Source organism: Apus apus, chromosome 6 (genome assembly GCF_020740795.1).
Source record: "Apus apus isolate bApuApu2 chromosome 6, bApuApu2.pri.cur, whole genome shotgun sequence".
Classification (NCBI taxonomy): Eukaryota; Metazoa; Chordata; class Aves; order Apodiformes; family Apodidae; genus Apus; species Apus apus.
This window is the reverse complement of record NC_067287.1, coordinates 24,455,253-24,467,751: the sequence shown is the minus strand read 5'-3', so window position 1 is coordinate 24,467,751 and position 12,499 is coordinate 24,455,253. Positions and strand designations below refer to the sequence as shown.

The 12,499-nt window shown below is 41.1% G+C and overlaps 1 protein-coding gene across 3 annotated transcripts in view; it reads left to right on the top strand.

Annotated features, from left to right (window-relative positions):
* Window positions 1-577: 577 nt before the first annotated feature.
* Window positions 578-12,499, top strand: part of SESTD1 (SEC14 and spectrin domain containing 1) — a 43,447-nt gene continuing 31,525 nt past the window's right edge. Inside the window, exons 1-4 of one of the 3 annotated variants that reach the window (XM_051623310.1) lie at window positions 578-717; window positions 3,662-3,718; window positions 4,377-4,479; window positions 11,115-11,194. In XM_051623310.1, coding sequence (XP_051479270.1) covers window positions 11,140-11,194 — 55 coding nt within the window. In that variant the 5' untranslated portion in view covers window positions 578-717; window positions 3,662-3,718; window positions 4,377-4,479; window positions 11,115-11,139. The remainder of the gene's footprint in view (window positions 718-3,661; window positions 3,719-4,376; window positions 4,480-11,114; window positions 11,195-12,499) is intronic. The other 2 variants (XM_051623312.1, XM_051623313.1) reach the window with 2 other exon arrangements.

The following is a 12,499-nucleotide window of genomic DNA, read 5'->3' as shown; positions in this document are numbered from 1 at the left end:
TGACAGGAGTTTCAGGATGCTTTGCAGGAGCTTGGACAAATGATGATTTAGTTAGTGATTACTGAAACACTGGTGGCAAAGGGTGGCGGGTGGAAGCCCACAGCCGCCTGAGGCACCATCGACGACCAGTTCTCACCTGTGTTCGGTCTGACTTGCATTCATCACGCCCTCACGCACTCCTAACAGCAAAGCAGGACCACTGTTAACAGGGCTGCTAGTGCTAAAAAACCTGCAGTCAGACTCCAGCCCCGTCTTACGCCGCGTATTCACAATGGCCCCTCAGTCACTGACGGGAGCCCGGGGCGGCGGGAACAGGCCCGGGCGGTGCCTGGCGGGGCCGAGGCCCGCGGAGCGCAGCGCCCGGCAGCCGCAGCGGGCGCGGGGCATTGTCTGCCGCTGGGTGGGGCTTCGCGCCGCCGCCTCCCGCCAGGGCCGCGTCCCGCGCAGCTGCCGCGGCGGCTCCGCGCCCCAGGGGCGGGGGCGCGCTGAGGCGCGGGCAGCGGAGCGGGGCGGGCCCAGCAGTGTCTGGTGCTCGCTGTCTCTTTGCCGACGAGGGAGGGGCCGGAGCCGCCCCCGTCCCCGGGGGCTGCCGCCGGGCCAACGAGGCTGCTTGAGGACACGGCCGCCGCAGCCCGGCCGGAGCGGGCGGGTCCAGGCTCCGCCCCACGACCGCCCGCCCCGCCGCCTCCCAGCCCGGGCACCCGGAGCGCCAGCCGGGTGAGTAGCCGCGTCGCAGGGGCTCCTCGCTCGCCCCAGCCCCATGGAGGGGCGGCCCCGGGCGCAGCGCAGGCTCTGCGGCCTGGCCGTGCTTTGTTTCCCCGGGCGGGGCCTTAGAGCCGCGGGGCGCCCCGCTTCCTCGGGCGCTGGGGGCTCTGCCCGTCCTGGGGGGCGGCGGTGGCCTGGCCTTGCGGCAGGGCAGCCCCAGCCCCCGCTCCCCCGCCGCTGCCGCATCCCGGGGCAGGCGGGCGGTGACAGGGTATCCGCTGGCTGGCTGCGGAGCTGGCCGCCTCCCCCCGCCTCCCGTTTCCTCGCCCCTTTGTGGGTCTTCCCGGGCCGGGGGCGCGGCAGGTCGGTACAGCCCAGGGGAGCGCGCGCAACAGGTTTGGGTATTGTTCGTGCTGCTGCTACATACGTGGCCGCGGTGGCGGGGGGGCTCCCGGGCGGGGCGGCCTTTGTGCGGGAGGGTGACGGCCCCCTCCCGCCGGCCCGCGGGTGCCACGGCAGCCTGGGGAAGGAAGGGAGGGAGGGAGGGAGGAAGGAGAGGGCTTCGGGCAAGGAATAGCTCTCCGGAGGGAGGCGGGAGCCCATCCTCTCGGCTTCTCGTGGGTTTTTTTCCGGTGAGTCGCCGCTGATCAGTGCGGCGGTCAGGTCGGGACGAGTCACGGCCGTGTCACTGCTTCGGCCGTGGCCGCTCCTGGGTTTCTGGAAGCGCTGCCTGGTCGGGAAGCTGAATCACCGCTGAAGCAGTGGTTGCTCAGAGCCGTGGTTGCCCTTTCTTTGATTTTTTGACAGCTCCATTGTCTTAGCAATTTTGTCTTTCTCCCCGTAACTGGAGTGTCCCTTGCTACCCCTCGGAAGAGCTTTTTAGCAAGACGGTTGTAGGAACAAGATGCTCTGAAGCACCCTTTTTCATTAAGAATGAGTGCGAGTGTATGGGAGCAATTGTTTTAGAGTGGAGAACAAGTCTTTGTTTTCTGAGTTTTTGTAGTGTTTTTAATGATCAAGATTATTAAGGCTTACATGGTTGGGTATTAGTAGATGCATTTGCCAGTTGTTCTTTCCTTTTTCTTCACCTCAAAGGCAATTATTTTTAATATTGCAGCATCAGCATTTTCCTAATGATTGGATGTTGACTTTGTTCACACATTAAAATCCTCTGTGATGAGGGAGTTCAAGGGGTTTTTACCCTTTTCCCCTGTTATGTGACATTGTCTGATAAGATTCAGTGTACAGTAAATAGTTAATACAGTCAGTACATGACAGAAACAGTGATGAACTTCCGTTCTAATAAGGGTTCTCATTTTTCTGAATGTGAGTTTTTACAGTCCTAGGCCCATTGTCTGTACCAAGCAGAAACTTAAGGGGAAAAAAAGAAGGGGAAAGTGGCACACAGAATAGAACTGAAGCTTGGTCAGAGAGGCCTACTGCATGCTGGTAAGGTGTTGATCATGATTTGCTTTGTCAGGAGAAAAACCTCACCGAAACTAGGAGCAATTACAGTGTTCTTTTAGTGATGCATTTTAGGATTTTGCACGGTTCTTTGCATCATTAATTGTTGTTTGAAGAATCCTGTAAAATTACCTCAACCAACTGTTTTTTGTGAAGTATTATGCTAATAGAGGATATTTTCTTTGCAGTTTAGACTATCTGTAACATCCTAGAAGCAAAAGAGAAGAAAATGCATGTGCTTTAAAATTTCTTACACGAGTCAATGCCTTGATGTCTCATGGAGTTGTAGACTACAATTCCGAATGGGCTGTGGAAGTACATTTCTCAGTCAAGCTTGTGTAAATGGGCAATGTACATGGTTTTGTTAATTTCCAGCAGCACAATAAAGAAGTCTGGTGAAGTTCAGCTCAGTTTCAGTTGGCTGCTGCTCTGTAGTGGTTATAGGTAGGGGACCCGGAGGTACTTATGGAAGAGACCAGATACATTGATGGTGAGCTTTAAGGCAGTGCTACATAGCTGTCAAGAGTCCTTAGGAATAGAGTATGAAGATGAAAGCCTTTTTTCCCCAGTGATTGTGAGTAGTTGGGGAAATTCAGAACACCTTTGCTAGATAGCTTCTGATAAAGTAGGCAAAGCCTATCCTAGGTTCTTGTAGGGTTAAGAAGTTATGTTGCAGGATTTCTACTTCATTTCTGTTCAAGCTATCTTCTTATTTCTGATCTATGGGTGTGTACTCTTGCCTTCTCTCCACCTTTTTGAGGCTGTTTGTTTATTTGCCTGACTAGAAAACTTCTGGTAACAAGTTGTTTGGTTTTTTTAGTTTAAAACTTGTTGTGAGAGAGGTTACTGTAATGACTGGTGCATTGGAGTAACTGTAAAACCTATGAAGTGTGTTTAGGATCCTGGGGTCACCTTTAACACAGAATATACTAATTTTGCATTTCTGAGTTTTGTTAGTGGGTAGGATTTGATGAGTTACAAGGTTCCATGCAAGTCTTTGAAGCATTTGCTGAGGTTTTACGTTTGATGCTTAGCTCTTAGTTCTGCATCTTCTAATACAAATAGGGACTGTTGTACATTTTTTGAGTAGGAGTACCTTTTTCCTCTTTTCATAAAAAAACACTAATACCATTTAGTTTTCAGTTTTGCCTAAAACGTTGTGTAGGTTATCTCTGACTGAAAGCATACTACAAGGATTCTGGTTCTTGTTACTTCCCCACTGCTTCCGGTGCTGCCTCAGGAGCATTGCCTGCTAATTTTAAACAATGTTGATGTCTACCATATGTTTTGGTAGAAAATACAGTATTACTGCTGTCTCACTCAAGTGCCCAGCTTACAAGTATTTGTGAATGTATAGTGGAAATGTTCACTCCCTTGTCAGGTAGCTTTGTAATAAACTCTTGTTTCCAGCTTCCAAGGAAGTAAAGTTTTAGATTGAGCATTAATGTCTAGAAATACGGTCAAATACTTTTTTTTTCATTTAAATTTGCAGGGGTCCAGAGCTCAAACTTGTATCCCTAAAAGACAGTGTTGCATTCCAGTACCAATGGTAAGTAAGATCAAACTCTTCAAAAAATAAGATCTTTAAAATTCTGACACGGTATGTTTGGTTCTTCTGCAGCTTTGATACTGATGAATACACTATATAGAACAATATTGCAGCAGTTAGCTTTGCTCAGGCTTATTTAGGCCTTAACTTATGCCTTCTTTAACTTACCTGCTTTACTTCATTTTCATCTTGTGACTCTTAAAAATATTTAAAATTTGCTATAACATAACTAAAGCTTCTGATATTGAAATTATGTTACATAGTTTGGCTTAGATGTGTTACGCTGTCACATGTAGTGTTAGTGTCTCACACAAAGAGTAGTTATTTGCCAGTGTATTAGATTAGAGGGTGCTTAAGTGGACGACTGGGGATATATGAAGTCTAATTTAAAGAGGGAACTGTAGTTACAGGTGAGAGTAAAGGAAAAGGTTTTGAAAGCCTGAGGTAGATTGTTGCTGCTCTGGGGTTGATAAGCTTGTGCACAGAAGAGTAATGACAGACTTCAGCACCTCGAGTAAGCAATTGGAAAAATACAGTGGCAAAGCTTTTTATTCTTTAGACTGAGAGATTTTGAAGTAAGGTTATCCTTACAGCAGACTCTAAATTCAACAAGGAAGCAAGTGAAAATGAATATGGAGTGTTGTTTTCCTGTTTCTAGGTGAGAAGATGAGCTGCTGCATTTTGGACAAGCAGAAGTTTGGAATGCTGGGACATAAAGAACCCATTAAGAAGCAAATTACAGTAGTTAAGAGGAGATGAAGGTATGACTTAGGGCTTTGCTGAAGCAACGGTTCAAGGGAGATAGATTTCGTAGGCATGTGAGAATTCAGAGCCAAGATAACTCCTAGGATGTTGGCAGAGTTGAATTTGAGTTGTGTTCTTAGAGAGATATCATGGAGGATAAATGTTGACCACACCAAATAAGGAGAAAAAAAAAAAAGTATTGGAAGAATAAGAGAAATGGAATCAATGTTAGCTTGATAGTTTGGTCATTAAATTATATGTACAGCTGAACTTGAGTAAATAAATGGCCCTTCTTGAGGGAAAGGGTCAAGATGGACACACAATATGTGTGCCATGGCTTATCTACTTTTAGGTGTTGGTAAAAGTGATGGTTTCTTTCTAATCAGTATACCTTCAATGTGAGTTGTCTGCTTTCTAGCATAGTGTTTGCAAATTCTTTCATGTTGCATTCTAATTTGGCTCTAGAAAATAGTATAACTGGCAAAATGCATGTGTGTTAACCTCTATGCAAGATGCCCCACATAGCAGGTTAGAGAACTTTTTTTAGATATTTTTGTATTTTCTGAAGCATGTAAGCATTTATTTATGATAGTGGAATACTGCGTGTTTTGTTTTGAGAGAGTGGGAGAGAGGGCGAGGTGCTGTGGTTACTGCAGGTGTTTACTGTGGACAGTTTAATTTGTGGCTTGCAGCTGAAATGTTTGAAACTTTTAACATCAGCACAGAAAGTGAAGACATCTGTGCAAGTTAAGCAAAGATTTCCCTTGCACATTGAATTTCAAAGGCAGTGAAGATAATTATTTTTATTTTTGATAGCAATGAATTTGTGTCATTCTGAAAGATTTTGAAACTTAAAAATCTGAATGAAGAAGGTACCAGTTCTGACATATTTCAGTCTCTTCTATTGTTATGTTTGATTAAGACTAGCAAAGTTTTCAGATTATTTATTCCTTATTAAGGGATTTTTATTGTTGCACTCATTTGTCTTGACTGGTGTGTTGTGCAGTGAGGGGGCAGCAAAAGCCACAACCATAAATATTTTTTAAAAATACAGGAATTTGTTTGGGATGTTTCAAGGTCCACACAAAATCTTACTTTTGAGCTGAGAACTTTTTTTGTTTAGGTATCAAACCTGAAGTGTTGGAGATTTCTAAACCGTCTTTTTATTAGCCTCTCATTTGTTCTCGTTTTGGGTCAGTTTTGTCCACCTAAAAAGGATGAGTGCTTTTGTGTCTGCTATGCTTATGTCTACACACCCCACCCTACTTTTCCTCTCAGTTGATTGTCCTTTCATACCCCCTGCCCCCTTTATGGCTTTCAGTTCATAAGAGTGTTTCTTTTTGCTTCCATTTGACTGTAGTGTCACTATGCTGGGCTGAGAAGTGGTTCTGGGGGACTGAGCCACATACACTTGCAACCAATGCCAAGTATGTGTATTGTTATGAGGCTGTAGATTGTTTTCCCAGGAAGTTCTAATCTAGCACCCCAGAGGAAAGTTGTTTTTTGTTTGCTCCAAACTGCCAGCAGTTGCACTCATCAGTGCAGCTGTTCATCTTTTTGGCTGTGTTTTACCTCTGCTGCTTATAACCTGGAATATTCCAACCTCTTTCCTCCCACTGTCTTAGCTAGCTTTATAAAGTATCGAAGGCATGAGCCCTCCGTAATCTTTCATAACAAACTGGTTTTGGAGGGATCCTTAAGGAGTTGGTGTTAAGGTACTCATTTCCCCCAGCTCATTCTTGCAAGCTTTTGTGACTCATTTGGGGTTTTTTTTTAAGTAGCAGGAGCTAGAAGAGGAGTATGTGATTTTTATTCTACTATTCATTGATTATTTTTCTTCCCCCCTAGCCTATGAGTCAAACTTCCTGTGGGAGAATTTAAAGTCTGTGATTTCTGCCTTATTTCCATGTGATCTCTGACTAAGTAAAATTTTAAGAGCTGAATCTGAGGTACATATTTTAATGGGCCTTGGAGAAGTGTGACAAGAGAGAACATGTGCTATGCTTTGAACATAGCATTTCAATTGCCTTATTGCTATGTAGAAAGCATTGGAGAACCTCCTAAATTGCATCAGTTTGTGTATTCTGTGGCTACCTGAGGCTGTGAAGAGAGTTGGGACTATATTGGATGACTGTAACTTACTCTGTTTTGGCTGCCTGTTTCAAGGGAGGGTATAAGGTAGATCAGAGTCTTCTGTTGCCTGTGGTAACATCGGGCAAGGATGAGCTCTAGGGTTCTGCTGGAGGGGTAAACATGGGATCTCTCTCTGTAAATGAGGTAGAAGAGGAAATATGGAGATGCATCCCAAACCTGTGACTTGTTTTCTCTAACTAATCTAGGTTGAAGAACCCTGAAAACTGCTGTAATTTGACATAGAGGCTGGAAGGGGTAGAAAACTCCAGCTAGCTATAATTTTGTATGTCCTGTGTTGTAGCACCATTATGAACTTCTGCATGTGTTCCTTTGGGTTGGAGCAAGACTGAAATCTGTGAACATGGCTTTTGAGTCCAAAGAAGTGCTGTTGTTTGAGAGAGGGCAAATTGTTGTGCAGTGTCCTGTACTTGCCCTTCTTGTATGAAAAGGCTGAAGTATTGGCATTGTTTCACATTTGTACATGCAGATGTCACTGTGCAGCCTTAGTTACAGTGTTTCTGTGCTCCATACTCCTCTTCCTTTCCATTTGACACTTGCTGTGATTCTGAGGAAAAGACTACCATTCTGTGAAACAAATAGTTGACTGAGATAAAAGTTAAAACTCAGGAGCACAAGGTCCTTTTCTTCTTGAATGGCATAAACTTTGTTGTTCACTCATTGTCCATCTGCAGGTTTGCTATTCACTATATTGCTCATTGCTTCTTTTTGCCACTCCCCTCCTCACAAAATGCTGAGGGAGGGGAAAAGGGGTGGGAAAGAAATATGGAAGATGGCATAAATAGAGGACATAGTTAACAGACAGCTCTTCTGAATTCTATTAGCTACAGTTAAAAAGCAAAGCATACAAGGTAAACTTCCAGGTGAAAATGGAGCAGAAGAAATAGAGTTTTTCCAAGCTTAAATTTGGTATGACCATGACAGTGTGCTTTTTGGATCATGGCCTAGCAAACTGTTAACCTTAGGTGTAACTTGAAAGTAGAGCACACTTTCAATCTCTCCGTTGATCTGCTGTCACAATTTACTGAATTAGAATACTAACTGTGCATGTGTAATGGAACTGACACTGTATGGTTGTGTTTTGCTTTAAATTAAGCAAGCTTTCAAACCAATGAAATCTGCTGACTTTATGGTTTTTATTTTCTTAATCCTTTAGTGTGAATTAACAGGTTATGGAACATCTGAAGTATTTTTTTTATGTTCAACATAAAGCTTCAGTATGCCCTTTTTATGGTCAGTTTTTACAGATGGTCAAAAAGAAAAAAAGTCTTTACTAAATAAAATGGTTGAAAAGGCTAAAACCTTGATTTGATCTTCCCAGATTATGTGGAGTTACAGTTTCACCTGAGATCTTAAAAGGCTCTAATATTAAAAATTTGTTAGTGCTGCTTATTTGTTAAAGAGTAAAAAACACTGTATTTGAGTACCTAAGCTGATGTTCATCTGTCAGGTTTTATTGTTACTTTTGAGCCTGTCCAGCTGAATAAACCAGGTGGCACATGCTCTTTAATTGAAGACAGCAGTAAGAAATGAATGCTTACAGCCGCCTTCTCTTTTTTGGGCAAGTTTAGGGTGCCTCTCAATTACCCTGGGTATCAGCCCTGGTGACATACTGTGTGCCACTTAGCATCTCGTCTCTCCAACATCTTTAATGTAGTTTTAAAGGATGGTGAAATAGTAATCCACATAGATAATCGCGATGTTGAGATTTCTCTCTGTCTTTTGCAAATGGATTTTATTTCTGTGTGCGACAGATTAACTTTTTTAAAGCTGATCCTAGGAAAGCATGGAGTAATGCTTTATGAGTAGAAGTTAGCATCTGAAAAAAAACTTCCATGCTGGCTTCAGGGAACAAAGCAGTTAATTTTGAAGGTCCACAATTCAGAAATTGATTTTAAAAGAAAAAAAAAAAAATCCTATATGATTGAGACTTCTTTTGGCAGTAATTCTAAATGTCTATTGTTATTTGTGCTATTGTATGTGCCTGGACTTGCAAGCTGCTACTGTTTTTAATGTAGCTGCCCATCTGCTTCTTGGTTATTTATGGGCAGATCTATGGAGTTCTTTCTAACCTCTCAAGTCTTCAAAAACATGAATGAATTAAACATCGCAATACTCTTGTAAAAAGGGAATTAATATACAACATTTCCATTTTACAGACGGAGGGACTGAATGAAGGCTAAAAGGGATAAATGGCTTGCTGAAAGCCAGATGTATATTTCATAGCAGAATGTGGAATAGAAACCAGATCACCCCCCGACTTTTAGTCCTGTATTTAATAGACCAGCTATGCTCTTGTTTGATACACGATGAGGGAATGAAGAAAGTACTTATTCTTTGAAACTTGCAATAGATGCTTGTGGAGAGACTGACCCATTTAAAGACACTGCACTGTGTGCTGAGAGTATTAAATGTTTCAGATCTAATGAATTTGGGTAAAGATGTTTATGTTCTCATTGACCCTGATTTAATTTTAATTTACTAATGTTTTTGACCAGTGGTTCTCACTGGGTTGCTTAGACAGAAAACATCTGTCATTTGCAGAGCAATTTCTATCTAATATCTTCAGGGCATCTTAATTCTGGTTGTCTAGTCAGTGTGAGTGTCACCTTCTCCCTCTGCCTTCTCTGTTTAATGGAGTTTTAAAATGTGGGGTTTTAAGTTACTTTTTTTATTAGATGAGACTGAAGGTGTGTAGCAGAATATTCAGGTGATATTTTTCATCAGAGATTATGCACTTTCATGCTGAATTGCACATAGTTTATATTGTTTATAGGTTTTGTGGCTTTTGTGTGTTTTTTGAAAGAATTTCTAGAATTTTATACTGTGTTGGGTAAAACAATGTAGTTTGCAGTCTTTCCAGAGCCTAAATATCATAGGCCTACCAAGTGATTATTTGATTTCACATTGGAGTGCAGCATGAAAAATTGTTTGCAATTTTATCAGTCTGGTACATTTTTTTTACCATGTTTACTGTCTCCCTAGCCTCCCATCCTCCCCTTAGTGTATACCTATATAGGTTTGTATTTAAGAGAATTTTCTCACAAATATTTGTTTCTGATTGGTGGGGTGATTGGAAATTTTCTGTTTCACTGGAACACCTTTCAGATCTTTAGATTTTAATTACAAATATTATGTGGATTTAGTCTTGCCACTTTTCTGCAGAAAAGTTTAAAAGAATGAATATATTTTTTGAGATTAACTTTGCTGTCTTGTTTGAAAGTCTGAAAGCCCAGGTCATTCTAAACCAGTTCAGTGAGATTCTTCAATCTAGTTTTTTTTTAATTATTATTTAGCATGTTTCCTGTATGCACAAGTTTTACAACTTGGTATATGGTATTTTAATTGGCCAAGTAGATTGCAGGTGGGCATGCAGCACTCTAGATTGTTTCTGAAATTCAGCAAATGGATTTAACCTCTTTAACTTGGTGAATATCTGTAAAATTGGAGCATATAAAATCTGTCTTCTGTTTTGGAAGTGAGGAAATTAAGCTTCTTGAAATATTTAACGTTCCTCAAGTGAAATCTGTTCTCTTCGGTGCTCTTGTTTTTCTTCTGTAGAAGTGCATAGACACTGGATTGGTTTCTTTCAGTTAAACAGTGACACTGAGCAATGCATCATTCTTTCCTCATTCTAAATTGAGAGCTTGATGAGCAATTTAAGAGGCTGTCCATTTCCCTCTGAGCAAGTTAAAAACACTCGCATTTTATTTGTAGGTCTAAATATACTTACCTGTGTTTTAGCAGTGTACCTTTTTAAAACACCTTTGACAGCTCCCAGTGGGAAGTAGACACTAGCTCTCTTGAAGTTGTTTCACTTTCCAATATTAAAAAGAATGTTTAGTTTAATTCATTGTGAGATTCTCTGGAGTGTTATAGAGGGATTTTAAACTTATTTTTAAATCTGAAGATTTTTTTCTGGTATCTTCAGATAGCCTTCCCTGGTGAAAGTTTTCTTCTAGATGGAGCTCAACAAAGCTCTCACAGAAGAGAGGTAATTGAGAACTTCAGGAGTTTCTAGAACAAAAGGCCAGGTGTTTGAATTATTGACAATTGTTTTGACTCACCTCCCTCCACATTGAATGAGCAGAATTCTTCCTTTGGTTCCAGGAAATACTGAACAAAAGAACTGTTTTGATCCTTGGGCAATACCACTACTATGGCAGAAGCTTGGCAGTGCTTTCATATTAAATAAATCTGTCTTTTTGTAACAGCAAAGAAACATGCTGCACAGAGTCAATAAGTTGATGTAGACTTTTGTTTATATGTGAAGGTAATGAAGTGTGTGGGGGCTTTCTTTTTAGGTTCTAATACAGAGCCATTTGTAATCATTTTGAAATATAACTTGGGAAGGAGAGGCAAAAATCGTTATGTTGGATTTTGGTTGCAGAGTTATGTGCTTCCTTCAGAAGAGTACAAAAATATTTTGGTCAGTGCTCATTCTAGTAAAATGTTGTAATTGATTTCCCATGCTTGACAATTTGAACTTCTTGTGTTTCAGAGCTGTGAAAATTAGCTGAAGTAGAATGGAAGCTTCAGTAATATTACCCATTCTGAAGAAAAAATTGGCTTTTCTTTCAGGTACAGTTTCAGTTTTTTCTTAATTGGTTCCTTCCTGTATAATTTGGATGGGATTTTTTGGTTGGTTACTTGTATTTGCTGGATGTATTTAACAGAAATATATTGTTGGTTAGTGCTTTGTCATATTTCGAAAGGATCTCAAACTTGTTGTATAAATCCAGGTATAAATGCAAGAATTTCTGTTTGTCTAGTATCTTGCACAGGTGGTCTTTAGGTACTGATTCTAAGCTTCCACTAGTCTGTGTAAACAGAACATGAATTATTATTAAAAGTTAACGACTTTTGTGGCGGGTGGTGTTTGTCTCTTTAATCCAGAAATAACTTCGAACAGAAATCCTTTCCAGTTATGAATTAGCTGTGGTAAGACTAACTTGCTTTAAATGCAATAAGAAAATGCATATTTCTGCAAACCTTTCCTTCCCCAGCCCTGTACATATTCATTAAAATTAACAACTTTAATGCCCCACTCAAGGGTTTAAGTGTGTGGGAGGAGAGGCAGTGTTGGATAGTTCTTACACTTAGTTATCCAGTAGAGTCCTGAGCTGCCACTATGGCTCATGGAGTTTTGGACTCTGGAAGTCGATTCAAGGTGACCCTTCTACTGTTCTCTGTTGAAATAGCTTCATAATCTCTTGTGTTCTTACTTATCACAGGCTCATTCAGTTTGGTCATCAAATTCTGTCCAATCTGTGTTTTTAATTTTTATTAATGCTTGTGACTGTTTTCTTCTTTGCTCCAGTAATTTTTCATAGTTCCTGCATTTTATGATGTATAACCAATTTTTGAACTTGACTGTTGCAAATTTTAGTTTCAATTATTTTTTTCCTACTATTTTCCTAAAAACTTCTACCCTCCCTTTTCTTTTTTTGTTGATAAAGAGAGACCAAATGATGCCTGAACACTTAAGGAAAGGCTTCTATATTTATTTCAGTGTTTTATTCTAGTTGAGAGATGGTAGCTAGCAAGCTACCATTAAATCAGTATGGCTTCTTAAGTATTTTTTTATATACATAAACTTAGCATTTTCAAGTAATGGATCGACTAAAGCACTAGGTACCTTATGAAGATGTGGATCTCTAATACTCTTTGGGTAGTTTGCACAGCTTTGGAAATGAGGAAGAACCCATTGTAATTAAGATGCCAACATATGTCATGTAAACAAACTGTTTTTTATTATCTTGCCTGCATCTCTAACAAATTGGATGAATTCTTGTCAAATTATTGCAATGTAAGTGTAGATGTCTGCACACTTTACTGTGCTTTGTCTTACTTCTTCACCACTGTTACTATTCTGAAAAAAGTTGT